At 36.1% G+C, this 27,845-nt stretch overlaps 1 protein-coding gene across 1 annotated transcript; it reads right to left on the reverse strand.

The window, feature by feature from the left end:
- Nucleotides 1–6,085: 6,085 nt before the first annotated feature.
- LOC125666821 (alpha-L-fucosidase-like) lies at nt 6,086–26,169 on the reverse strand. Its single transcript, XM_056151931.1, has 8 exons — nt 25,784–26,169; nt 21,208–21,314; nt 17,677–17,804; nt 16,837–16,970; nt 16,210–16,307; nt 15,692–15,824; nt 10,074–10,244; nt 6,086–8,530 (listed from the first exon to the last, which is right to left on the reverse strand). The coding sequence occupies exons 1-8, from the start codon at nt 26,131–26,133 to the stop codon at nt 8,284–8,286; spliced, it is 1,368 nt and encodes a 455-aa protein (XP_056007906.1). The 5' UTR covers nt 26,134–26,169; the 3' UTR covers nt 6,086–8,283.
- Between the last annotated feature and the right edge of the window lie 1,676 nt (nt 26,170–27,845).

A 27,845-nucleotide genomic window follows, 5' to 3' on the forward strand; every position in this document is an offset into this window, starting at 1 on the left:
ACTAATCATATGACCCTGCTGTTCTTGAGAAGATTTTAAGGTAGCTCTATACACTAAAGCTTATACTGTTTATGACACTACGTCACAAGATTGCGATTTTTAAATGTTTTGTGAAATTATTTGTATCGATCGATTTGTTTAAATATCATCGTAGCTCAGTGGTTAAAGCATTGGGCTGGTTAACCGCATATTTTGAGTTCAAATCCGCCAGAGCCTTTTGTTCATATGTGTTGAAATAATGTTTTTGAAAATCATATTTTTATCCAAATTTGCACATTTTTTGCCTTTTTGGCATATATATACTTCTTACATATCTTTTATGATTAAATCAATTCGTACGGATTTGAGAAACTATTTCAGGGTGTAGTGAGCCACCTTAAGGAGGTTTTCCTAAATACTCCCATATAAAACTTTGATCCTATATTATGGTCCCATCGTATCCCCCGGGGGCATGATTTCAACATACTTCAATCTATATTACCTGGGAATGCTCATATTAATATAACTAAGCATGGCCCAGTTGTTATTGAGAAGATTTTTAAAGATATTTCCTATATATTCCCATGTAAAAATTGTATCCCTTATTGTGGCCCCGCCATATCCCCTTAGGACATGATTTGGGGGGGGGGGGGGGTGATTCTACACTATGTCAGTGGGCTTTCATGTACGTTTCAACGTTTCTGACCCAGTGGTTCTTGAGAAGATTTTTAAATGTTCTCACCCTATCTTTACATTTTTCTGATTATCTCCCCTTTGGAGAGCAAGACCTCTCATGAGAACAAACTTGAATCCCTTTTACTCAAGCATGATTTTTACCAAGTTTGTTTGAAATTGGAAGAGTGGCTTTTGAGAGGAAGATTTTTAATCGATGTCACAAATTTTATACTCGTTTTTAATTATCTCTTCGTCACTGTCTAAGCAGTGTTGTAATATTTATATGGGGAAATCCACAATTAACCGAAATTGGGTTTTTCATACATGGAATGTATGTCATTACCATCAGAGTATAAAGGGTTGTGTAACTTTTAATTGATCATCAATAATGATTATGCACATATATAATTAATTGTATTTGACAGTCAATGAGCGAATCGTTGTTTTCATATATCGGAATTGTATGTTAATGTATACATATTTTAAAATATCGAAAAGAAACGACGCATTGCTATACAATATATGGAGCATTGTATATAAATTCTAAAATTAATATTATCGTTTCATGATCGAAAAGAAGGTTTATAAATCCAATTAAAGTGGAAACTAGCACATTCATCAAACATTTTTATTTTGTTCCCATCAAAACTGCTAATATGACCCAACGTGGATCTTGAAAATATAAACTTTTTTCTTAAATCCCCATCCTACTTTAACTTTTTCCATATACATTACAGGGGCGGATCCAGGAATCGCGGTTAGGGGGCGCAAGTTTATGAGGTATGGGGATTGGGGGTCGTCTTTAGGCCCCAGAGGGTCCAGGCCAAATCCCGGGGGGGGGGAGAGGGCAAGCCCCCGGAAGCTCCTGGATTTTTCAGATTTTACAGGGCTTGAAATATGTCTCATAAATAGTCATTTTTACTATTTTCTGTCATTCTTAATAAGGTGAAATTAATAAATTGACGCAAATTTTAAGAGTTTGGAGGTAAAAATGTAAGTTCTCCAAATAAAAGTAATTCAATAATTCAAAAGATTTTGTCATTTATTTCTCCGAGAGTGGAAGATATTATTACTTCTTTTATCTTTTACATTTTTCTAAACAAGAGACCACGACTTAATTTATATTTAACAATTTTAGGGGGAAGGGGGCGCGCTCCGGCTGCGCCCCCTTAAATCCGCCACTGCATTATCCGAAAGTTTTCCTTATATCATGAACCTGCAAAAATTAATTTTCTTGCGATTACCTCCCCTTACGAAGGGGAATGCATCGTCCATTTGAAGTCACAATACTCATGTTTTGTGCATGGTTTGATTGAAATTGGCGATTCTGGGGTAGAAAAATGTGTGACAGTCAACTACCTACATATATGTACAATAGGACTCCTGTTCTGCAAATAGACCACTAAGACAAGTGGGCTTTTTTTTTATTGATCAAATTGTTTCCATTTATAAATGTTAGTACTAAGTATGAAAAAAAAAGTTTTTGTATGTACATGTACGTATATTCTTCAGTAGTGGAGCGTTCGCTTCGTAACTGGGAGTCGTGAATTCGTTGCATGGCCAGGGCCGTAAATTAACCTTCAATTTGGAGGAGGCCGGAAATTATGCGGGGGTCTGGGGGCCGCCCAGGCCCCCAGACGCTGAGCACATTTTGTGCACACTGAACACGTTTCGTGCAAAATCCTTGATTCTAGGGCCTTCTAAGATGTTACTTGACTAACTCATTCTAAAAGAAAGATTTGGAATGCTTTTTAAGGGAGGTATCATGTTCTTAGTTATTGGAAACAACATAAATTCTAATGAACTTTAAATTTTAATTTTTTTTGGCTCAAAAGTTGGAGGAGGCAGCTGCCTCCTCCGCCTCCATGTAATTTACGGCCCTGATGGCCGCGTCAAACATAATTGGCGCATGCTTCTTCGCATCATCGGAAACCCACGGTCGGTAGCTCTACGTTTACCCACCACAGGAGGTAAACGTTGTGACCGACCGTGGGCTTCCGACGATGGCTTCTTCGCCAAACGCTAGGCATTCAGAAGTGAGAATCAGGCGTACGGGTTTTTCGGAACGAAGACCTCGTGTCGCGGTAGAAGTTGGGACGTTAAAAAAACAAACCTTTTAGTGCTGAGCAGGTCTAAGGATCTCTCTAGTACATATAAATTGGAAGTCCTAGTTGTAACAGTTGCTTTCAGAAATTGGAATTCCGATTTATTCTAGAATATGAACTGAAATTCCCAAGCTCTATTAGGACACTGCTTCGCATAACGAACTGAAGTAAATAAATGTATAACTTAATTAAAATTCATTCCTAGTCAACAGCTGTAAATCACCACAAAGTACAATGTATATATATAATTCCTTAGTTTGTATCCTGAACTAAATATAGAAATTAAAACCCGGACTCGTCATCAATTCATCATATAGACAGCGTGACATTAATTGTAGTTGTTAGATTTCTTATGGACTGCTCGCCGGTAATGAAGTATAATGTTAATATCAAAATATAAATTTTATGTATTTTCAAAAATAAATTCTATCACTTTTAAAATAAACTTCAAAAAGCTTCTTAGCTTCGTTTGCTGATAAAACCAGTAATCATAAAAAGATTTACATATAATCGAACTCCTCTCAGCATTCCGGTATGCTAATTAATACTCTAATTAATATCATTACTCTGGGGGATGAGGGTGGGGTAATCTCGCAGAACTTTACTCAAAATTTATGCACACAAAGGATGAAGTTGTTTCGGGTTGGTAGATAACCCTGCGATTGACAAGGTCAATGGTAATTTCAGAATGTCGGTGAATGGTGGACAGAAATTGGGGCTAAATTACATAAAATAACATGCTTGATTTTCTTTTTATTCTACGACAAGGTCTACTGAGAACACGCCTGGTACAGACCAGTAGGGGGCGTTGTACGGTATATGTTATTATCTGCGTTTGATAGATGATGTATACATACCGACATTGAATATTCATGATAATGTAATTATAAAAATATGTGAAATAGTTTGTGCAGGCTCAGCACAAACGGAAAGTGAAAATAAAGAACAGTGATCAATCAGATAAATTTATGTTACGGTACACATTGTCGTCAGCGACGATATGTACATGCACGGTAACCTTTACGGTACATCGCCGTCCGTCGTCACATCCTGCCGCCTCCGACAATATGTGGAAAGACCTGGGCTGCGTTCAAGATCGTAGAGCCTAGCCTAGGGGCTACATATGGCGGCTGATTTGTGTCGTTTTACACTTATCGTCTTTGTGTTATTTCGAAGCGAAAAGACAACAAAACGATATTTTAGCGACTTTTCGTCCCGCAATAACGAAAAGACGACAAAATGATAATATCAGCTACTTTTCGTCTCAAAATAACGAAAAGACAACACATTATGAAATGGCACAAATCAGTTACCATAGCTAGCCCCTAGGCTACATACTGTAGCCGCTACGATCTTGAACGCAGCCCAGGCACATAATTTTTGCATCGCGGTACATGTTGTTGCCGCCATTGTACCGACCCTCACTGTACATATTGTCGGCCAATAATGGAATACTAGTATATTGTCACTGGCCGCAATAAATGGGAAAGGTGGAGGCGGTGCAAGATAACTATAGGTTACCTCCATCTCTGTGTTAAGAAAATTTAGCTGTAGTTTGATGCTGGTTATAAATATTATTCATATATGAACATAATTATATAGAACCCTTTAAAAAGGTCACATAGGCCTTAAAGGGGCATGGACACGATTTGAGCTGAAAATTTTCAAAATTTATTTTTCCATTTCAATCATTTACAATGCTAAAGTTAACTAAAGTATTTCTAATCGTTAACCAAAATTTGAATACCACTTGTTGAGTTACAAGTGAGATACAGGACTCATAACTCCTAGTTATGTAAACAAGATTTGTGCCACGTTTAAAATTGTCTTCATATATATTGCTCAATAGAAAATATCATGTTTAAAACAAAATAAGATGTGTAAAACATTAGAAACTGTTTAATTGTGTTAAAAATTAACTTGAAATTTGAAAAAAATCTGCTTTAAACGAAACTTTTACTACATATAGTATGTCTTACATGTACCTATGTAAACAAACACATGAACACATGGCACGAGCCTTGTTTACATGTACATAACAAAGAATTGTGAGCTCTGTATCTCCTAATGTACCCGACAACTGACATTCAAAGTTTTACTGACTATTAGTAATACCTTATTGAAGCATTCAAAACAATAAAAATGGAAAAATAAAATTTGAAAATTTTCATCTCAAACTGTGTCCACGTTCCTACAATTGAGCTCTTCTCAAAGTTCCTTATTTTACATCATGTAGGGTCATAATGGAGACTAATAACAACTTAATCTTTAAAGAGTCCGCTAAAAGAGTATGCAGGCAAGGAAGGGGACCCATAGGACTATCATTTTCCACCCTCAGTTTGGGGCTGTAGGGGTACCACCTGGGGCCTCTGAAAGCTGGGGCCACTCTTCAGACCTGCCTAATAATTGACTGAATGATATTGGAATAAAACGAAACTGATAAACGACTAGAGAACAATGATATTAAACACATACAACCTTTTAAAGGGGTCTCATAGGCCTTGAAGTACAACTGAGCTCACCTGAAAGTTTATGATTTTTCATCATGTAAGGTCATAATCATATAGGGAAGACTTAATTAATAACAACTTAATTTTTTAGGTGTCCACAAAAAGAGTATGCAGGTAAGAAGGGGAAACCCTAGGACCCTCAGTTTGGGGCTTTTGGGGTCTTCCGAGTCTCGGTCCATTTTTTCAGACCTCTTTAATGATTTTAAAATATGCATGGGGTACTTTATCTGCGCCCAACCCCAGGCTATGGACATCTCCATGAGTGTTTGCAAAGCATTTCTTTCCCTACAGTGCACTGGTCTGCCACCATTTTGTCGTGGTCTTTCCATTTAGTTGATGTTTTTTTTCCAGTTTGAATTAAACTGAGGTCTAGGAATTATTTTTAGATAGATAAAATCAGCTATTTGGACATTTTGTAATCACAACAAGAGGACCACAGGCCTTACCGGTCACCTGGGTACTAGTTAAAATCATCACTAGTCCAAATCAAAAAAAAAAAAAAAATTCCCGAGTACTAGTGAAAAAGTATAACTACTCCCAAAGGCTATGAAATCTTGAACAAATTTCCTGTTCTGAATATCTAGGCTAAATTTCAGCAACAATGTAAAACAAGATGTGTTTCTATAACTTCAATGCCCTCAAAAGTCCATACACTGATGAAAGGCTCTACATAATATAATATGTGTATTAACATTAAACCATATGAAACATCTTTGCTAGATAAATCTTAAGATATATGTAATCTAAATTTTGACTTTGAGTTTATTCTAAGGCTAAGGTCTTGAAGCCAGATCTTGACCAAAAAAAAACCCCACACAAATCAAACTACATTTTATTTTCATCTATATAAATTCCAATAAATACAGAGATACACAGTCAATAATTAGGTCACACAGATTTCTTAAGTTTTACAATATGTATTTAGCAGATCCACAATCATGGACGGTCACTATATACGTGTATTATAATACACAACAAATAAATGTATTCAATTTAGAAAAAAATATTCTCTGTTTGTACATGTATATAATTAATCACAGTTAATCTGCATCAAAAATCTGAAGTGAAATATCTGTAATGGAATGTATGAAATATTATGCAAACAATCAATTTCAGGATAAAATAGAAACAATCCATTTCAAGATATAACAGAAAATAATAAAAATAAACAAATCAGAATAAACCTTAACAAAATCTTCACACAACTATTTCCTATTAGAAACACAGAAGAGTTCCACAACACATAGAGTTATACTCATGAATTAGTTGCCTACATTGAACATGGATGAGTTGCACATGAAATGAAACATGAAACTCACAGTCACCAGTTTCATCATTGCGAGGAAGTTGCTTGTTTTATACAATTGTGACTGAGTAACCAATTGCACAACCGCAGGACGGTTGCCAGGTTTAAACACATATAAGCTAGTTACCAGTTTTACTGCACTCATGAGTCAGTGGCTAGCTGTAAACCTGTAAGCTACTTGCAAGTTTTACACAGGTGAGCTACTTCCCAATTCTACACTTGTAAGTTAGTAGACAATTTTACACAGGTGATAAACTTCCAAATCCTACACTCGTAAGCTAGGGGACAATTTACACTCGTGAGTTAGTAGACAATTTACAATCGTGAGTTAGTAGAGAATTTTACACTTAATTGTGAGCTACTTGCCAATTTTACACGCATGAGCTAGTTATGTTTTACACTTGTGAGATACTTGCAAGTTTTAAAGTTGTGAGATAGTTGCAAGTTTTACACTTGTGAGATAATTGCAAGTTTTACACTCATGAGAGAGTTGCAAGTTTTACACTCGTGAAATAGTTGTAAGTTTTCCACTCATGAGCTAGTTGTAAGTTTTACACTTGTGAGCTAGTTGCAGATCTAGTGGCCACTGTGTGTTGCGTGACAGATCTAGTTGCCAGTGTGTGTGGTGTGGAGAAAAGAAGTTGATGTTGCTTACTAATGTATTACATATAACTAAAAGGCGTATTGTGTGAAACCTTTTTTTTTAAAATTACATACCTTTAAAAATTCAATATTACATGTACAACATCATTTTAAACAACTAAAAATCTTAGATCAAAAGGATCTCAGCAGAAACAACTTGTTTTAAAAAAAAATGAACTTAAATCATCAAAGAACTTGCAACAATTCATCCATAACGTTAACAACAGTAAATTAGCCAATCACATTAAAGCAGGGTCAGAGGTCACACTCAGAAATTTATCACACACGTAATACAAAGAAGAAAAACACAACAACACATTCTTAAACAGAGATAGTAAAAACTATTTGTTAGTACACGCTGTCTATATCGTGCAAGTACAATGGCAAATAACAGTCTAGCCACGAACTCTCAAAGTGCAATTTCAATGAAAATCACAAATACATGTACATACTAGTATATGCATCAGAAAAATGTGCATGCAAATTTTCTATTTGAAAAACCCTAGGATAGTAAAACATATAAAAAACCCAACATAAAGTAACTTATGATACAAAAAAGAAATTTCAATATTATATAATGAAATACAAATATTGCTGTATTATTCAATGTATAATACAATATGTACATAGACTTTGCACATATTTTATTTTATTATCATTAACACTAATAACATATGTATTCATTCAATGTGTAAGTATATATAGTTTATATATAATAAATGTTTTATACAGATCCAATATTGTATTCAAGTTGTGAATAATGTGATTATCATGAAAAATATCCACATGGAAAGATTCTGATCAAACAAATTTCATATAAACATTAATATGGCACCATCTGACAACATTTGCTATATTATCGAAAAAAACCCATTACCTTTGATTTGAAAATCAAAAGCATACATTAAATGTTCGTAATATATTCTCAGTTATTTTCTGCGCTTGTCGGAAAGGCCTGAGAAGTTGCAATAAAACTACTATATTAGAATTATACTGCTCAATTTCAAATGTGAGATTCCAAATCTGCTCCTAATCTCAGTCTGTATTTAAGGACTCGTCTATTTCACTATTTTCGGAATGTGATTTTCAAACTCCAGGCCCACTGACAAGGCATTTTACGGATGTTGATGGAAGGGAATAAAACCCTAAGCCCTTGTGATTCCTGGAAAAAATACATCACTGCATCTGATCCCATCAGTTCAACTGAAGAAACTTGTAAACCCTTCAGTGATCCCAGGAGGATTTCATTGCTTAGAGGCCAGTCCAAGATCATGCAGTAAATCACAGACTTATCTGCCTTCGATGCTGTGTACCTAGATATGAAAAAGTACATATAAAGCATGATATTGCTCTAAAAATAAACGTACAGTCAAACTTCGTTATCTCAAACTTAATGGGACTGAGAAAAAACTTTGAGATATCCAAGGATTCGAGATATCAAGGGTAAAATACTTGAAGAATAACTTGGTTGGGACTTCTGAATCACTTCGACATATCCATGGTACTCGAGATATCAGAGTTCGAGATACCAAAATTCAATTGCACTTAGACTACAATGTCTTTGTGAAACACATGGTCACATTCCATTGTGGCCAATACAACTTTGACCTCCAGAAACAAGCATTCTGTAAGTATTCCATAGCAAAACATGTTCCCTACCGGCCCCAAGTCAAGTCGTATGGTATTTACTAAGATCTGGAATTCCTCAAAATTCATCACAAAATTTGAACATGAACATGTCAACATGGTAAAGCAATGCACAGAATATCAAATAAATATCTGTGAGCATTAAAAAATAAGAGGCTCATGGGCCACAACGCTCACCTGAGTCACCTTGGCCCTGATGTTATTCAGCTGTTGTGATTTTTCAAAGATTTTCCCCCCCCACAAAAATTTCATAGAGCCCCAACATAACTCAACACCGAACATGGATTCACACAATATGACCTCAACACTAATATGACTAACATGACCTTTCTGTTCTGGGAGAGGGTCAAGGTCACATAGATCATGATATGAAATGAAAGGTCTTGCCATAAGAAATCTATACACAAAATATAAAAGTACTACCTTAAATAGTTCAAAAGATACTGAATAGGGTAAGTTTTTTAAAAGGTCAAACTTCAAGGTCAAGAGGTCAAACTTATGGTATCCCATGAAAAGTCTTGCTATAAAGAATCTATATATGTACCTGAAATGATTGACGACGAAGACCAACAACAATAGGTCACCTGAGTCACTCAAGTGACTTAAAAATCAATGCACTGAAATATATTTTGAATTTGATCTGTAACTTGTTATGGTAAAGCAATGTACCAAAACTCAAATGAATATAAACAAGCATGATGAAAAAAGTGTGGAAAACTGATTTGCTGGACAAATAGACAGATGGACGAGCTTATATTTCATGATATTAACTCCCAGACTGGCTTTAACTCATAAGCTCCAATAAAAGCACATCATTACCAAATAGGATGAACAAACAGTAAACCTTAATGTCCCCTTTGGAGACTAACATATGACCTTGACCTTTAGCAGCACAAAAGAATTTACCAAGTCCATTAAGTGTGAACCTTGTAGGGTTTAAAAATTATCACCAAGGCTAAAAGTTGAAGACAAAACAAAGAGACAGGTCAAAAAACAATATGCCCCCTGACCTTTGATCTCGAGGACATAAAGTGGATATTTCAGAGATAACCGTCCAATTGGGAGAGGGAAAATTTCCAAGTAAAACAACAAACATTTTTTTCAAATGTCAAAGGTGTTCTGAGGTATGGCTCAAAAACATTATACCCTCCGTAACTTTGTTGTGTGGGGTATAACAATATGAAAACCACCTCTCCTATCCAAACTTACCAAGTTCTTGGGCTGTATGTGTCGTTCTGGTGACTCCACGGTGTCGTTTTATAAATCGCCTCTCCGTTCACCTTTAACCACGCCCCAAGTTGACGGAATCGTTCCTCATAGATTGGGGAAAAGGTGCCCCAAGATGTTGGTGCAGCATTAATCAGAATGTTTCCTCCAAAACTACAAATTTAAACAATAATTCAAGAAAATTAAATGATATTGAACCTTAGTAAAAGTCCATAACAAGAGAACATGCATTGAACCTCAACCAGAGTCCAAGAATTCACAGATGTTGCCATTACTTCTTTAAATCTATTCAAAATGAAACAATTAATATGAAAATTTATGCTTATTAAAAATAAACAACCTTATTTGTGAGGAGTGATACACAGTGCACCACCCAAGATAAGCTTGTACATCCCCCACGATAAGTTTGTACATCCCCCAAGATAAGCTTGTACATCCCCCAAGATAAGTTTGTACATCCCCCAAGATAAGTTTGTACATCCCCCAAGATAAGCTTGTACATCCCCCAAGATAAGATTGTACTTCCCCCAAGATAAGTTGTACATCCCCCAAGATAAGCTTGTATATACCCCAAGATAAGCTTGTACTTCCCCCAAGATAAGTTGTACATCATCCAAGATAAGCTTGTACATCCCCCCAAGATAAGCTTGTACATCCCCCAAGATAAGCTTGTATATCCCCCAAGATAAGTTGTACATCCCCCAAGATAAGTTGTACTTTCCCCAAGATAAGTTTGTACTTCCCCCAACATGAGCTTGTACTTCCCCCAAGATAAGCTTGTACATCCCACAAGATATGCTTGTACTTTCCCCAAGATAAGTTTGTACATCTCCCAAGATAAGCTTGTATATCTCCCAAGATAAGTTGTACATCACCCAAGATAAGCTTGTACATCCCCCAAGATAAGCTTGTATATCCCCCAAGATAAGTTGTACATCCCCCAAGATAAGCTTGTACATCCCCCAAGATAAGTTGTACATCCCCCAAGATAAGTTGTACATCCCCCAAGATAAGCTTGTATATCCCCCAAGATAAGTTTGTATATCCCTCAAGATAAGCTTGTATATCCCTCAAGATAAGTTGTACATCCCCCAAGATAAGTTGTACTTCCCCCAAGATAAGCTTGTACATCCCCCAAGATAAGATTGTACTTCCCCCAAGATAAGTTGTACATCACCCAAGATAAGTTGTACATCACCCAAGATAAGCTTGTACATCCCCCAAGATAAGCTTGTATATCCCCCAAGATAAGTTTGTATATCCCTCAAGATAAGCTTGTATATCCCTCAAGATAAGTTGTACATCCCCCAAGATAAGTTGTACTTCCCCCAAGATAAGCTTGTACATCCCCCAAGATAAGCTTGTACATCCCCCAAGATAAGATTGTACTTCCCCCAAGATAAGTTGTACATCACCCAAGATAAGCTTGTACTTCCCCCAAGATAAGCTTGTACATCCCACAAGATAAGCTTGTACATCCCACAAGATAAGCTTGTACATCCCACAAGATAAGCTTGTACATCCCCCAAGATAAGCTTGTATATCCCCCAAGATAAGTTGTACATCCCCCAAGATAAGTTGTACTTTCCCCAAGATAAGTTTGTACTTCCCCCAACATGAGCTTGTACATCCCCCAAGATAAGCTTGTACTTCCCCCAAAACAACCATATTCAAACGTTTTTTGCTTTTCAACAGCTATATTTTAACTGCAGTAAAAATATGTGCAGATTTCAATGAATTCCCTGAACCCTGAAGACAATAACACCCATCATACTACCATTTTAATTTCATTGATTAGGAGATGTAGCCCTTTATGATGCAGTGTATTATGTCTTTGAAAAGCATGAGGTAAATGTAGAAGAAGCAGTCCACTGTTACTATGGTTACAGACAGTTCCTTATTATCTTATCTGGCGATAGCACATATGTTAACTGTTTCTATAGCTAATGTGCATGCTTTGGGTGCATAGTGTGGCATTCTGGGAGTTATATAGAACAGTAGTGTAGCATTCTGGGAGTTATATAATACCATAGAAATAGATTATATATATAGTGTGGCATTCTGGGAGTTACATAATACCATAGAAATAGATTATATATATAGTGTGGCATTCTGGGAGTTATATAATACCATAGAAATAGATTATATATACATTCAATAAATTCTTTTTTCTTGGTATCGGGGTAGAATAAAGTAAAAAAATAAAAATCCAGTACTCAAACGTTTATCTATAGCACTTTCACCCTGCGGGCTTGTCAGTAGATTTTTAATTTTTAAAAAACATTTTTTGACTATATATATCTATAACTGTATATATATATTTATAAAACAGCATGTGTTTTCTTCCTTTTATTTATCCAAACTTGAAAAATTGTTCACTTGGCTATCACTGATTTCACAAAAAATGGGGAGGGGTGTTGTTGTAGTGTGTGTGTTTTTGTGTGTGATAGTGATAAAATTCAAGAAATTTACTAAATGCGAAGCTCGATTTTCTTAACTTGTGAAATTGTCTCTTCAATGCCCTACAAATTTTTTTTCTGCTTAAAAGTTCCAATCAGTAAAGATGGGGAGAGGCTATTAGGCTGGTACATTTATTTCTTCTCATATCAAATGATAAGGGTTATGGTCTTTTTTGTCAAAAAAAAGGGAAAGTGCAACCTCCCCCCCCCCCCCCCCCCCCCCCCCCCCATAACATGCTTAATACGTACATTCTTACTTTGCAATGAAGAATACTTATACAATTCTAAACTAAACAAGAGGCCCATGGGCCACATCGCTCACCTGAGTCACTTTGGCCCCTATTTAAAGATTTTTTGTATATATTCGCATGTAAAACTTTGATCTCTATTGACGCCCCAGGGGCCATGATTTTTAAAAACTTGAATCTGCACTACGTCAGAAAGCTTTCGTGTAAATGTAAACTTTTCTGGCCAAGTGATTTTCCAAAAGAAGATTTTTAATGATTTTCCCTATACATTAGCATGTAAAACTTTGATCCCCTATTGTGGCCTCATATTACCCCCAGGTTCCATGATTTTTACAAACTTGAATCTGCACTATGTCAGGAAGCTTTCATGTAAATGTAAACTTTTCTGGCCAAGTGTTTCTTTAAAAGAAGATTTTTAATGATTTTCCCTATATATCAATATGTAAAACTTTGATCCCCTATTGTGGCCCCATATTACCCCAAGGGGCCATGATTTTAACAAACTTGAATCTGCACTATGTCAGGAAGCTTTCATGTAAAATTCTACTTTCCTAGCCCAGTGGTTTTTGAAAAGAAGATTTTTAAAGATCTTCCCTATATATTTGCATGTAAAACTTTGATCCCCTATAGTGGCCCCATCTTGCCCCCAGGGGTAATGATTTTAAAAAACTTAAATCTGCACTATGTCAGAAAGCTTTCATGTAAATTTCAGCTCTTCTAGCCCAGTGGTTCTTGAGAAGATTTTTAAATGACCCCATCCTATTTTTGCATTTTTGTGATTATCTCCCCTTTGAACAGGACATGACCCTTCATTTGTAAAAACTTGAAAGCCTTTCACCCAAGGATGCTTTGTGCCAAGTTTGATTGAAATTGGCCAAGTGGTTCTGGAGAAGAAGTCGAAAATGTAAAAAGATTACAGACAGACGGACAACAGGCGATCAGAAAAGCTCACTTGAGCTTTCAGCTCATGTGAGCTAAAAATATGATGTAAACTGCATTACATTTTATTTAAATTTTATCTAAATTACTATGATAGAAATTTTATAAGGAATTTAACATTTCTTATAACCTCTACTTGCATTGTAAACAAGAGGTACTGTGAGCAATGCTCACTAAGAATACCCCCCGCTTACCCCAATCTCCCAAAGGGTGTTGGTAATAGGTATAAACTACCTCTTTTCTGAGTGTAAAAAACAAATGGCATGACAAACCGAACCATATTGCTACTTCGATGTCCAGTGCACTTGACCTTTGGACCCCAAAATCGATAGGGAACATTTTCATCGCATGGGTAGTCTATATGTATGATATGGTGACTGTAGGTGGAAAGGATAACGCTTTAGAGCCCGGAAACCATATTGCTACTTCGATGTCCAGTGTGCTTGACCTTTGACCTTTTGACCCCAAAATCGATAGGGAACATTTTCATCGCATGGGTAGTCCATATGTATGATATGGTGACTGCAGGTGGAAAGGATAACGCTTTAGAGCCCGGAAACCATATTGCTACTTCGATGTCCAGTGTGCTTGACCTTTGACCTTTTGACCCCAAAATCGATAGGGAACATCTTCATCCCATACACGTATCAACACTTCGCGAAAGTTACGTCCCTTGTCCGCCATCTCCCGGATAAAAATCGTATTTCCCTACGTTGGCCTTTGTAATTTTCCTCTCTGTAGCTTTGACATCTGTTATTTTTCCATCAATTGCAGTCAACTACAATATGCCCCAGATTGGGGCAACCCATTAACTTGTATGAAAACTTGGTAATTGGCTAAAATTCAAAGTAATAACATCTTACATTTGGTAAGGTAAAGAATGAAAACTTGGTTTTTCACCGATTGACCTTTGGCTGACCCCGCAAAGGGACGTAACTCGTGGCGAAGTGTTGATAGGTGTATTGGTAGTCAGTCCAAATGTATGATATGGTGACTGTAGGTGGAAAGGATAACGCTTTAGAGCCCGGAAACCATATTGCTACTTTGATGTCCAGTGCGCGTGACCTTTGACCTTTTGACCCCAAAATCAATAGGGAATATTTTCATCCCATGGGTAGTCCATATGTATGATATGGTGACTGTAGGTGGAAAGGATAACGCTTTAGAGCCCGGAAACCATATTGCTACTTCGATGTCCAGTGCGCTTGACCTTTGACCTTTTGACCCCAAAATCGATAGGGAACATCTTCATCCCATGGGTAGTCCATATATATGATATGGTGACGGTAGGTGGAAAGGATAACGCTTTAGAGCCCGGAAACCATATTGCTACTTTGATGTCCAGTGCGTGTGACCTTTGACCTTTTGACCCCAAAATCAATAGGGAATATTTTCATCCCATGGGTAGTCCATATGTATGATATGGTGACTGTAGGTGGAAAGGATAACGCTTTAGAGCCCGGAAACCATATTGCTACATCGATGTCCAGTGCGCTTGACCTTTGACCTTTTGACCCCAAAATCGATAGGGAACATCTTCATCCCATGGGTAGTCCATATGTATGATATAGTGACTGTAGGTGGAAAGGATAACGCTTTAGAGCCCGAAAACCATATTGCTACTTCGATGTCCAGTGCGCTTGACCTTTGACCTTTTGACCCCAAAATCGATAGGGAACATCTTCATCCCATGGGTAGTCCATATATATGATATGGTGACGGTAGGTGGAAAGGATAATGCTTTAGAGTCCGGAAACCATTGCGTCTACAGACGGACGGACGGACGGACAGACGGACAACCCGATTCCAGTATACCCCCCCCCCCCCCCCACAACTTGTTGCGGGGAGTATAATAATAGATGTGGCACTGTAATCTTTGTTAAAAAGATTAAGCTTGTTATCATATTATCATGGTTAATCAGCATCACTTAAATGATTTCTAAACTAACCGTACCTGATGGTGTAAATCACTTCCTCCAGGAGATCTTCTATAGAGTAAAACTGACTCAGATCCGCATTTCTTCTAAAGCCCCAGGAACCTTTGTCTATCGTCATGGCATTCACCCATTTATGTGGCATCAAATGATCTGAAGATATGTCAAAGATGCAACAAATGAAAATTAGAAATACTAAGATGTATGAGACATACATTTTCTGGGAACTTGACTTGCCTAAATTCATCCATAATTTTTCCATTTGTCCACTGGAAACGTGATTTTCCTTTGATGTTAGCAGTTGATATATCAAATATAGTACTGTACTGATATAATATTAAATATTACATGTGATATAATACAATTGATATAATGATATAAATGATATAATTATATTTATACTAATGGCATTTGCCTTCTTTACTATAGAATTATAAGAATATGGTATTAACTAAGGAACCACAGGCCAAATGATAGTGTGATAATAAAAGGATTTCATAATAGCAATGCTGTAGCTAAATAAATAATAATTTTGTACCGGGGTGAAAACGATCCGAACAGGTCCATATTCCTCCATGTTTGCAAAAACAGTCAGAGCCCCATCGATCATTCACAACAATGTTTTCTTTGACAGGACTGCAGAATAAGGAAAACAAATGATATTAAATTTCACAAGAAGATTTGATCAAATTAATAGATAAAATGCGCAGGAACTCGACGTTTTAAATACATAATAAAAATTGTCTTCCTGTAAACAAACTATAGTATAGTTGGTTTACGGGAAGACAACTTTTTTTTATTAAAATGTTGAATGCCTGTGATGAAATGTTTAAAATCAATCAATAGAACTGTGCTATTGAAAATCATCTTTAATTCATCATCTACAATTCACAAGAACTTTTCCAACAGTTTTTTTTATATAATTATGCTTTACCAGCAATAAAATTTTAACAAAATAAAATAAAATGTGATTCACAGCCAGTGTGTGTAGGATTTACTAATTAATATGAATGTGTTATTATCTAACTCTATAATTACAAATACAATACATTAATTTAGTAATTGGTATTCACACATACACACACAGAGAGAGAGAGAGAGAGAGAGAGAGAGAGAGAAAGAGAGAGAGAGAAAGTATAATGGATGTATATATCAGGTAATATACCTCTTATTGTATAACCAGGCCAAGAATATGGTGGAGTTCCAGTACCAGCTTGGAGCGAGCCAGCCGCCATCATTCCAGAGTATATCTGGTTTGTATGTGTTGATGATTTCGTGTAGTTGTGGGTGGATGTAGTCCTGTTATAAATCAAAGACATGTCAACTGTTCATCATCAATATCTGTATACAAACTAGTTCTAACATCAATATAAAACTCCAGAGGAGACATACACTACTTAGATTTTGATATATTTAGATGTATATCCCATTGAAGGCACTGAAGTATGGACACTACTACCACTCCCCACCCCTCCCCCCATCTGATTTTTTCTTCTTTTTTTTGCCGCGATAATTTCTCCGAAATGTGAGGATTCCTTGCCTATTCCACCCCATTTTTGATTTATGCAATCAGTAGATGGTCAATCACTAAAGCTGACAAAAAGCGTGAAACGATTACATAAATCAAAACTGGGATGGGATAAACAGGGAATTTACACATTTCGGAGAAATTATCGCAGCAAAAAAGATTCAGTGGAGTGGGAGGGTAGTAGTGTCCATACTTCGGGTGCCTGTGATTGTAAGAAGACAAACAGACCAAAATCATTGAATCACATTTCAAGCACATGAAAATGCTTAAACTTCACTGTACAGTAAAATATGGTTTTAGCGAACGAACCTCCACAGCCAGCGGAAAAAAAAACAAACTAGTTTGTAATAACCAAACTTCATTATATCCAATACAATTTTCATTACTTCCTCTCATAGGGGAATGAATACCGCTTTGCAATAGTTGTAAATTCATTACAGGCATGTTTTACCGTATAGAGCTAAACAGGTAACTTACTTTGACATATCTTTGTGTAGTTAAATTGTTCTTTTGGTCTGCCAGCCATATTGGGTTGAACCACTCAATCATTGCATGATAGATCCCAAACCTGACCCCTGTTCCTTGTAGTGCTTCCTTTAAGGGACCTTAAGAAAATATTACAAGCAACTCAGTAAATTATTTAAAAAATGTTACAAGTAACTCAGTAAATTACCTAAAAAATGTTACAAGTAACTCAGTAAATTACCTAAAAAATGTTACAAGTAACTCAGTAAATCACCTAAAGAATGTTACAAGTAACTCAGTAAATTACCTAAAAAATGTTACAAGTAACTCAGTAAATCACCTAAATAATGTTACAAGTAACTCAGTAAATTACCTAAAGAATGTTACAAGTAACTCAGTAAATTACCTAAAAAATGTTACAAGTAACTCAGTAAATCACCTAAAAAATGTTACAAGTAACTCAGTAAATCACCTAAAGAATGTTACAAGTAACTCAGTAAATTACCTAAAAAATGTTACAAGTAACTCAGTAAATCACCTAAATAATGTTACAAGTAACTCAGTAAATCACCTAAGAAATGTTACAAGTAACTCAGTAAATTACCTAAAATTTTTTACAAGTAACTCAGTAAATCACCTAAAACATGTTACAAGTAACTCAGTAAATTATCTAAAAATTTTTACAAGTAACTCAGTAAATCACCTAAAACATGTTACAAGCAACTCAGTAAATTATCTAAAATTTTTTACAAGTAACTCAGTAAATCACCAAAAAAATGTTACAAGTAATTCAGTAAATCACCTAAAAATTTTATAAGTAACTCAGTAAATCACCTAAAAATTTTATAAGTAACTCAGTAAATCACCTAAAAAATTTATAAGTAACTCAGTAAATCACCTAAAATTTTTATAAGTAACTCAGTAAATCACCTAAAATTTTATAAGTAACTCAGTAAATCACCTAAAATTTTTATAAGTAACTCAGTAAATCACCTAAAATTTTGATAAGTAACTCAGTAAATCACCTAAATTTTTTATAAGTAACTAAGTAAATCACCTAAAGAATCCACAGTATACAACAATCAATACAAGTCATGTAATTTATGAAAAAACAAAGATAACAAACAGTGACCAATCTAATAAAGTCTACCAAGTATACACAATTGTGAGCAGGGTAAGCACAGGCCCCTGGACACATCAGAGGTGGGAGCAGGTGTTTAAAAGGAGAGAGCATTCCTCGTTGACTGGTCATACCCACCGTGAGTCCTCTATCTTGATCATGTAAACAGATAACATGTAAACGAACAGCATTCGATCTAATGGTAGATAATATTTGCAAATTACATTATTATAACAACCACAGACTATTGTGAAATGCTGACTTTAAATGAAACTAGTGATGAAAATTCGGAAAAATTTCACAATTGATAAACAGTCATAATCGGAAGAACTGTATCGATCAATGATCAATATAATCAGTATTTACATGTAGTTAATAAATATATATTATTTTGGGGGTTATTTCTATTTAGTTTTATGGATATGTGCAGCATACACACTAACTGGTGTCACTGAATTTCCACTTTTCAATGTGGAGTCCACTTTGACTCTCCCCTGCACATGTCTCGATATAAAAGCAGGATTAACAGTCAGATGAATCTCGGATTAGATATTAATTAGTGTACAGACGACAATCGATTATGAAATTAAAATAGAATCGATAATCGAAATCGTAGAGCCAAAAACGATCGACATTCAATTGTCGGCAACAATCGTTTCATCACTAAATGAAACCCCTGTAACATTAACTTATTGTCAGTATTAACCTGCCTCAGGGTAAAATTTATCATACACAGAACATGTTCTTGCATAGCAAATCAGTTGAGAAACACAAAGGTCACGTGGAGGTGATAATGGAATATTGCTACATAAATATGTGAAACTGACAATAGGAAAAGCTGTTCTAATCCCGTTTCTCATAAGTCCAGTTGTTGGTTTGCTGTTAACATCTACGGTGCCTATTACATTAATAGCCATTTTGACCTAACTTCCCTTTTGATCCAGAACTAAAATATGTACACCATTGTGAACAGCATGCACAGCTCTGTACAAGAGTGATCAAACTCATACATCTCATAAACAAACAACATTGAGAGTAGAGCAAACACTGCTCCAGAAATAGAATCAGGTGCCTAGGAAGAATACCCCCCGCCCCCTCTCCTTCTGAACATCATGTGTAAGGGGAAAATCTCTGTCTTCTAGTTGATCCTTGTACATGAGACTGGTTTGCCATTTACAGTAAAGTTTGGAGTCATGCAGGGATGTAATGTATCAGGTGTCCTATTCATTCTAGTAATTGACTGGATCATGAGCAATGTAACACAAGATGGAAAATATGGTATCCGATGGATCTATCCAAATTAGCATGATTAGATGAGCAAGATTATACTGATATGATATTGCCCCCCTGTCAAACAGTAAAATGTTAAAAACCACCAGCAACTCAAATCTGATGCAATGAACACCGTATAAATCAATATGATAAAATGTCAAATCAGCAAAAACAAAGGCAATGAGACTGAACCACAGCAACAACTAATGGAAGAGTGACAGGAAGTGGACACCTGTGTATACCTCGGTGTAACTGTGAGCAAAGGAGGAGGAAAAAAGAAGGAAAGACAGAAGACTGGGTCATGTCAGGGCATCCTTCAACAGACTATCCAAGATAGGGTCAAATAGTCAACTTCTAAAACGCACAAAATTGAAGATTTTTAAATCAAACGTTATTTCAATTTTTGTGTACAGCACAGAGACCTGGAAGATGACCAAAGGAGATGAAAAACTACTTTTGACACCTTCCTCCACTAGTGTATTAAAGATATTGAGAATAGTCTGGCTTCTGAAGACTACAAATGAGAGAGTGAGACAATTAGCCAACATGGGAAAGATCAGTAACATCATAAAATCAAGGCGATGGAAATGGATACTAAGAATGAGAAGTAATAGACATGTCAGAACAGCTCTAGAATGGACACCTGCAGGAAGTGAGGAGGACCAAAGGAAACGTGGGGAAGAACTGTGGACAGAGAAAGGAAACATGGATAAGAACTGTGGACAGAGAAAGGAAACATGGAGAAGAACTGTGGACAGAGAAAGGAAACATGGAGAACTATGGTCAGAGAAAGGAAACATGGAGAACTGTGGTCAGAGAAAGGAAACATGGAGAAGAACTGTGGACAGAGAAAGGAAACATGGAGAAGAACTGTGGACAGAGAAAGGAAAATACTGGGATTCATGTTGACAGCAAAGCCAAAGACAGAGCAGAATAGAGATGAATTATCCATAACCTAATTCTCCCCATGGAGAGACAGAAATGATGATTATGATGTTATATTTTATTTTAAATCTTCCATGACATTAATGATCAAAAAAGATTTCAAAAATAAAGAAATATTCTATCCACAATAAACAAATGTTGGAGTATATTCCATACATAGGACTCCTTTTTGCAGATATTGTTGATATATATATATACATACTCACCCACAAGATCTTGTTTAGGACCAACATCTCTTGCATTCCATTGATATGTCACATTTGTTGGGTACATGCTGAAGCCATCATGATGCTTGGATGCCAAAACTACATACCTACAGATACAGAAATGTTGCTTTCTATACAAAAAGTTAAAATCACTATATTCATGATAATGGATGATGCATCAACAGGATAAAGAAATGTTCACCTTTTAAAGAAAACCGTTTCATTTTATAAATAGGACTATACTACATGATACACAATGATTCACAAAATGCTTAAAAAAGAGACCCAAAGGCCTTATTGGTCACCTGAATATTAGTTAAAAGTATCAATCACTATTCACTAGCTCTAAGGCCTATGAAATCTAGAAAAAATCCTATTCTGCAAACCTAAGCTAAATTTTAACATTCAGCAACAGTATAAAATAAGATGCATTCTTAAAACTTAAATGCCCCCAAAAGTGCCTATACTGATGAAAGACTTTACATAATATATGTAACATTAATAAATTAAGATATGAATAATTTGGACCCATCCTAAAGTCAAGAGGGTTGCAAAATTCATAATTTTGGTACATCATTTTCTGCTTTAATAAATATTCATTTAGTTTAAATCATATCATCTCAGCAAACTTATTTGGTTTTTTGTAAAGATAAAGACAATAATCACTAGCTGGGTGGCCCCACCCTTGAACCAACACCCTACCCCTGGGATCATGAAATTTAATGATTTTGGTAAAGGGTTACCTGCTCATGAATAAGTGAATTCTAAATTATCCATTTAGTTTCACTTTAAAATTAATAGCATTAAAGTTTTTAAATGTTTTACACATAAATACTAAATACCAAGATTGGCCCTACCCTGGAGTCAGCAACTCAACCCTGGGATCCCGAAATTCACAATTTTTACAAATCTGTCCTTGTAACCCTGACTTTGAAGAGAACTAGGTGTATCTTTACTTGTTTATTACAGTAACCCTTTTTTCTAACGTAAACTAACTTGCCACTAGGCAGTGATTCAGATTGGAATGCAATTTGATAGGGCAGAGGGCCTAAATGATACAAAAATTATAGGCCATTTTGGCCTATAACTCCATGAAAGTTAGGCCCTAAATATATATGAAGCAATGCTGCAAAATAAACTCAAAACATTAAAGTAAATTATATAAAAATATTTTTTTATTTTTCAATTCTTCAGTTAATTATCATGACTGCAGTTAACTGTTTTGGAATTCTTCTCGGTCGTTCCTGTGTTGCAAGGTGTTGTTTGTTGTTTTTATTGTTTGATTGTTTTTCATCCCATCGATATTTGAGACAATGTCACCAGTTGTAGGTGAAGTATCACAAATTTAGATCAATACTGAGCGCTCAAGGTCATAGCAGTGAGGGTTCTTTAATGTGCCAAAGCCTGCCACGACACAGTACCTCCGTTTTTAAGGTTGCATCCGAAAGACCCATGATTCTCACTTTTAAATCTAGTAAATGATGAGTGTTTGGCGAAGGAGCAATCACTAAACATGTTTACTACTTAGGTTTGATGCAGCTATGGCATGAGTGGGGCTCAAAGTCACGACCTTCTAGTTACCAAGCACTGCATGCATGAGCTACCGCAACCGGAAAATCTGATGTTTAATAGGGTTTGGGGCAAATCATGATCATCAAACCGTACTCTCTTCTTTGAAGCCATTTTTTCCAAAACTGGTTCTCCGCTGATTGGTGCACACACAAGCGAGATCAACAGAGGCACCATTTTATCTTAATTTTGATTGGACGGAAGTATTTTGGAAACCAATCAAAATCTTCTTTATAAATGATCAATTGAGTACTTGTATTATGACAAACCAAGACGGATAGCGGTTATTTTCTCGTGGCCTATAAACACTAACAAGAGGCCCATGGGCCACATCGCTCACCCGAGTCACCTTGGCCCATATCTGAAGACTATCCATATATATATTTGCATGTAAAACCTTAGTCCCTATTGTGGCCCCAACCTACCCCTGGAGGCCATGATTTTTACAAACTTGAATCTGCACTATGTCAGTAAGCTTTTATGTAAATGTTAATTTCTTTGGCCCAATGGTTCTTGAGAAGAAGATTTTTATAGATTTTCCTATATATTTCTATGTAAAACTTTGATCCCCTATTGTGGCCACAACCTACTTCTGGGGGCCATGATTTGAACAAACATGAATCTGCACCATGTCAGGAAGCTTTCAGGTAAATCTTAGCTCTTCTGGCTCAGGGGTTCTTGAAAAGAAGATTTTTAAAGATTTTCCCTATAAATTTCTATGTAAAACTTTGTTCCCCTATTGTGGCCCCAACCCACACCTGATGACATGATTTGAACAAACTTGAATCTGCACTATGTCAGGAAGCTTTCATGTAAATGTCAGCTCCTCTGGCCCGGTGGTTCTTAAGAAGAAGATTTTTAAATGACCCTACCCTAATTTTGCATTTTTGTAATTATCTTCCCTTGAAACTTGAAAACCCTTCACCCAAGAATGATTTGTGCCAAGTTTGGTTGAAATTGACCCAGTGGTTCTGGAGAAGAAGATGAAAATGTGAAAAGTTTACAACGACGCTGACACCGACGACAGACAACGGACAAATTTTGATCAGAAAAGCTCACTTGAGCCTTCAGCTCAGGTGAGCTAAAAAACGATCAGCCATACTGACCGAAAAACGAAAATTTCATAGGCCGACATCTTGGCCTTTCTGGAGAATTTTAGATGGCCATTTTCAATATTTATTGGCCATTTGCCAATGGCAGACGCCAATCTGAATCACTGCTAGGGGAAACTGATATAATTTCTTGCTATATATGCATGCAAATTAACTTGACATGTTCTCTCTCAATAAACACTTGCTTAGTAATGAAGTTTTTCCTCCAAATTATTATTGGTTTCTCCTGTAAACTGAATCGTATCAAAAATATTGAATGGTGGCACAAGCATTGTAATATGCATCACATCGTGAAGGAGGCGTATTGTTTCAGCTGCCATATATATAAACTTCAACATCATGTTCAAACATAAATAATTAAGTCTTTATTCAACTTAGATGGGCATGCCCAGATAACCCATGACATCTCACAGGGATTTATCAGTACCTTCTCAGGGGCCGATATTCAGCCCCACTCCCAATCAAAAATAGGCTCAAATTTTCCCAATTTGCGGGTAAAAATTCCCAAAATTAAAAAATTGTGTTGTTTTTTTAATCGCAAATCGTGTATTCTGTTTCCTGGAACTTCTTTGCATTGTTCATGTCTCTACCACCTCTGTAGAGAGGATTTTCCTCAATGAATATATGAATAGACTTGTAAACACATATCTTTGGACAGTATTATTAGAATTTGCTTATGACCATTATAACACTGTGTTGTGTTTCTGTGAAAATTAAAGGTTATGTTGGAATAATCTGAAATATATATGAAAACAAGTATATATATAATTTTGTTATTTTTCCCAATTTCAGCAAATTGTCGATTCAATTTTCCCAATTTTGAAAAAGTGGCGTTTCCCAAAATAGGCTGATAAATCCCTGTCTCATGAGCTTATTTCCAATGAGGTTTATTGTCTGATTTTGCACTGCAGATGTTTAGATTTAGGGAACCATCAATATGGGAGGAAGCTGAAGTGCTCGAAAAACAAAAAAACACCCATATTATCAAGCAAGTGGGCGACTACCATACCCTCTCATGTCCCACTGCCAAATATGACAATTAAAATAGCTGCAGAATTGTAGATCTTGATGGGGGGGGGGGGGGGGGGGGGGGGGGGGTAGTATGGAATATTCCACAGAATTTTAGATCTTCTGGTAGGATCAAACCTAAGATTGAGGTTCAAAGGGGGAGTGTATAATACCTAGGTCAACATTTCATGCTTCAAGCGATTTTAAATTTTTAATCACTGAAAACGAGCAACTGTACTCCTCAATCACCACAGGGAGTACCAGAATTCTCACCATTATGGGTTATAGATAAGCCCCTCAACTCAAAAGAAATTGAAGAGGGCTACATTCTTGCAGCTACTATATATATACAATTGACATGCAGCCAACACTTTTGTACAATTTTTTCTCATTTTAAGGAAATCTTTCAAAATATACTGTAAATAAAAGGAAAACTCCTAGTTCATTATTATTGAACAGGTTGGGAACACTTCGCCTCGCTAAAATGCAATTATCCCTCTTTAGCGAGAAAGTGAACATTACCATATAAACAAGTGTTTTGATTGAAAATGGTAAACTCCGTGCAATGCAGAATAAGTGTGACACATTGTCTCTTCAAAATTGACAACACAATCAAGAAATTTCATATCAACGTTGCTGTGTATGAGGGAAGGAGGCCAAAATCCAGTGCACATCGTGAGTGTTTTTGTTTTGATTTATATATTTGCAGAAGTACCGGACATTTTAGTACTTTTCATGTGGAACACCCAGAGATGTACTCCTCGGGTGTTTTTCTCAGATGTACGGGATATATTTACTCTCTCTTGAGAGGGATAATCGCGTTTTTTGCGAGAATATCTCGCTTTAGGCCTAGGTGAAGGGAAATCTTCCCAAACTGTTGAACTTACTTAACACCGGAAGCAACAATGATATCTTTCCACTTCTTGGGATCATAAAACTCGGCACGGAATTGTTTAGCGAAATCTGCATACGTCCAATTCGGTGGATAAAACTTTTTCATGAATTCTACCACGTATGCTTGTGGCTGTCCTTTCCAGTACCACCAGAACCACTCACTGGTACAAGAGGGCACGGTGTAAACTCCCCAGTTAATGAACATGCCCACTTTGGCATCGTCGTACCAACCAGGAATTGGACGAGAGTCGATACTCTCCCATGTGGGTTTATATTTCTGACAGTCTGAACTCGTAGTAAATAATAATACAACAAAGAAAACGAAAGCCTGTGCAGAAGACATTATATCACTGTAAACACAGTGGATGCAATAAAACCCCGTATGGTTGAACGTATATTTTCCGGAAATAACAAACACGTTAGTTTGTTGTGTTGTTGTTGGTTTTTTTAATCCAAAACTTACATTTATTTGTTTATTTGCGTTATTTTGTGATTTAAGATGATATAAAATTCAATTTAAAAAATTGGAACTAATTATTCTATTGTTACACAGCTATAGATATGTAACCGGTTAATGAACCCCTAATGAGCCTCTCTGTACCTCGTGACTGTCCCCCGATTAATATTCGGGGTGTCTCTTCTTTTTATTTATTAGCGGTAAATGTAGTACCCTCGAAAGCCGACACGCCAAAATGTTTCAGTAGGATGACGTCAAATTTTGTGATTATTCGAACCGAACAAGAGTTGCCATTAGTCTCGTTCAACCAGACACTCGGCTGTCTGCTCTTCGGATATTTACGGAAAAAGCAGAGCGTCTGATTGCACGAGACTAGAGTTGCCATTTGCCAAAAAGCGGTAATTGATACGGTTTTTCTTTCTTTTTTTTTTTCTTTCGAACATACATGTAGTGGAAACTTCGATCAATATTTTTTTTCCCCACAGGATTACCAAATCTGATGTTTTTGTACAGTTTTTATGTAGATAAGGAGAACTTTCTGTTATTATTGAGTTGTAATGGTATGTGTTGGTCTTAATAAGTATTTTAACCCATGCTATCATACCCTAGATATTTGAATTTTTATACCGTTTTACTATGTTTCGATGATCATATCCTCACTATACACACTACATGAAAGAAATATTTGTTGCATAATAAGCTTAAAAGACCTCCTGAAACTGAATAGTGTGGTCTGAATCTAATCTGCTTGCTTCTATTTCGAGATTTGATCAATTAAACACTCTAAGTTAAAGGTTTATGGAGGTCATCCATTATTTCCAAGCATGCATCTATGCTCTGACGTAGTTGAGACACATTGCTGTTGACTGGGTCACTGTTATACAGCAGAAGCTTATGGATTCATATTAGAATTGACGGATAAGGTTTTGGAACAAAAAGAATTTAAATCATATTTAATTACTCTCTATTAAGAAAAAAGAAGAAAACACTCCCACAAAATATCTCCAGCTCCTCCAACTTCTGAACTTACTCAGAAGCACTGTTTATTTCAAGATTCCAAATCAATTAATTTCATTCAATCTTAAAATACTTGGGGATAATTAAGGTGACTGTGTCATAAAAGTACTCCAATGTAGGCATGTAATTTATATATTTTATAATGATTGATGTACATGGACTACAGATAAATTTAGAGATGCAATTTACAATTAAATCATTTATTATTTACATTTAAAAAAATATGCTTATTCAGAATCTGTATCAGTCTGAGGTTTTAAGAAATCCTTCATAACTGTAGTGCTCTTTTAGGAAATGCTCCCTTAATTCATGTCACAACAAATGAGGGTTAAACTACTCTGAACCCCCCCCCCCCCCCCCCCCAAGTGACAGACCACGTCTGACCTAGTTGATAAACTGTCTGTAGTCCATAAATCTTGATACACTGTAGCTTGTCTGCAACAGAATTATTACTGTATTCTATAACGTGTGTGCGTAATTTGAAATGTTTACACACAAATGTCATGTTCATTCATTCTTTATTTCCTCATTACATGAGATTATTGCATGTGAACAAATTATACAAAATTATTCAGGATTAG

This window comes from Ostrea edulis, chromosome 10, assembly GCF_947568905.1.
Source record: "Ostrea edulis chromosome 10, xbOstEdul1.1, whole genome shotgun sequence".
Lineage (NCBI taxonomy): Eukaryota > Metazoa > Mollusca > Bivalvia > Ostreida > Ostreidae > Ostrea > Ostrea edulis.

Bases quoted from the DNA above. Each gene is read 5' to 3' on its own strand.
- LOC125666821 (XM_056151931.1), bottom strand. From the start codon at position 26,133: ATGTCTTCTGCACAGGCTTTCGTTTTCTTTGTTGTATTATTATTTACT. The intron at 21,315-25,783 runs GTAAGTTCAACA...CTGTATCTGTAG, and splicing joins ATTGTTGCTTCCGGTGTTAA to GTATGTAGTTTTGGCATCCA. The intron at 16,971-17,676 runs GTAAGTTACCTG...GATTTATAACAG, and splicing joins CTACACAAAGATATGTCAAA to GACTACATCCACCCACAACT.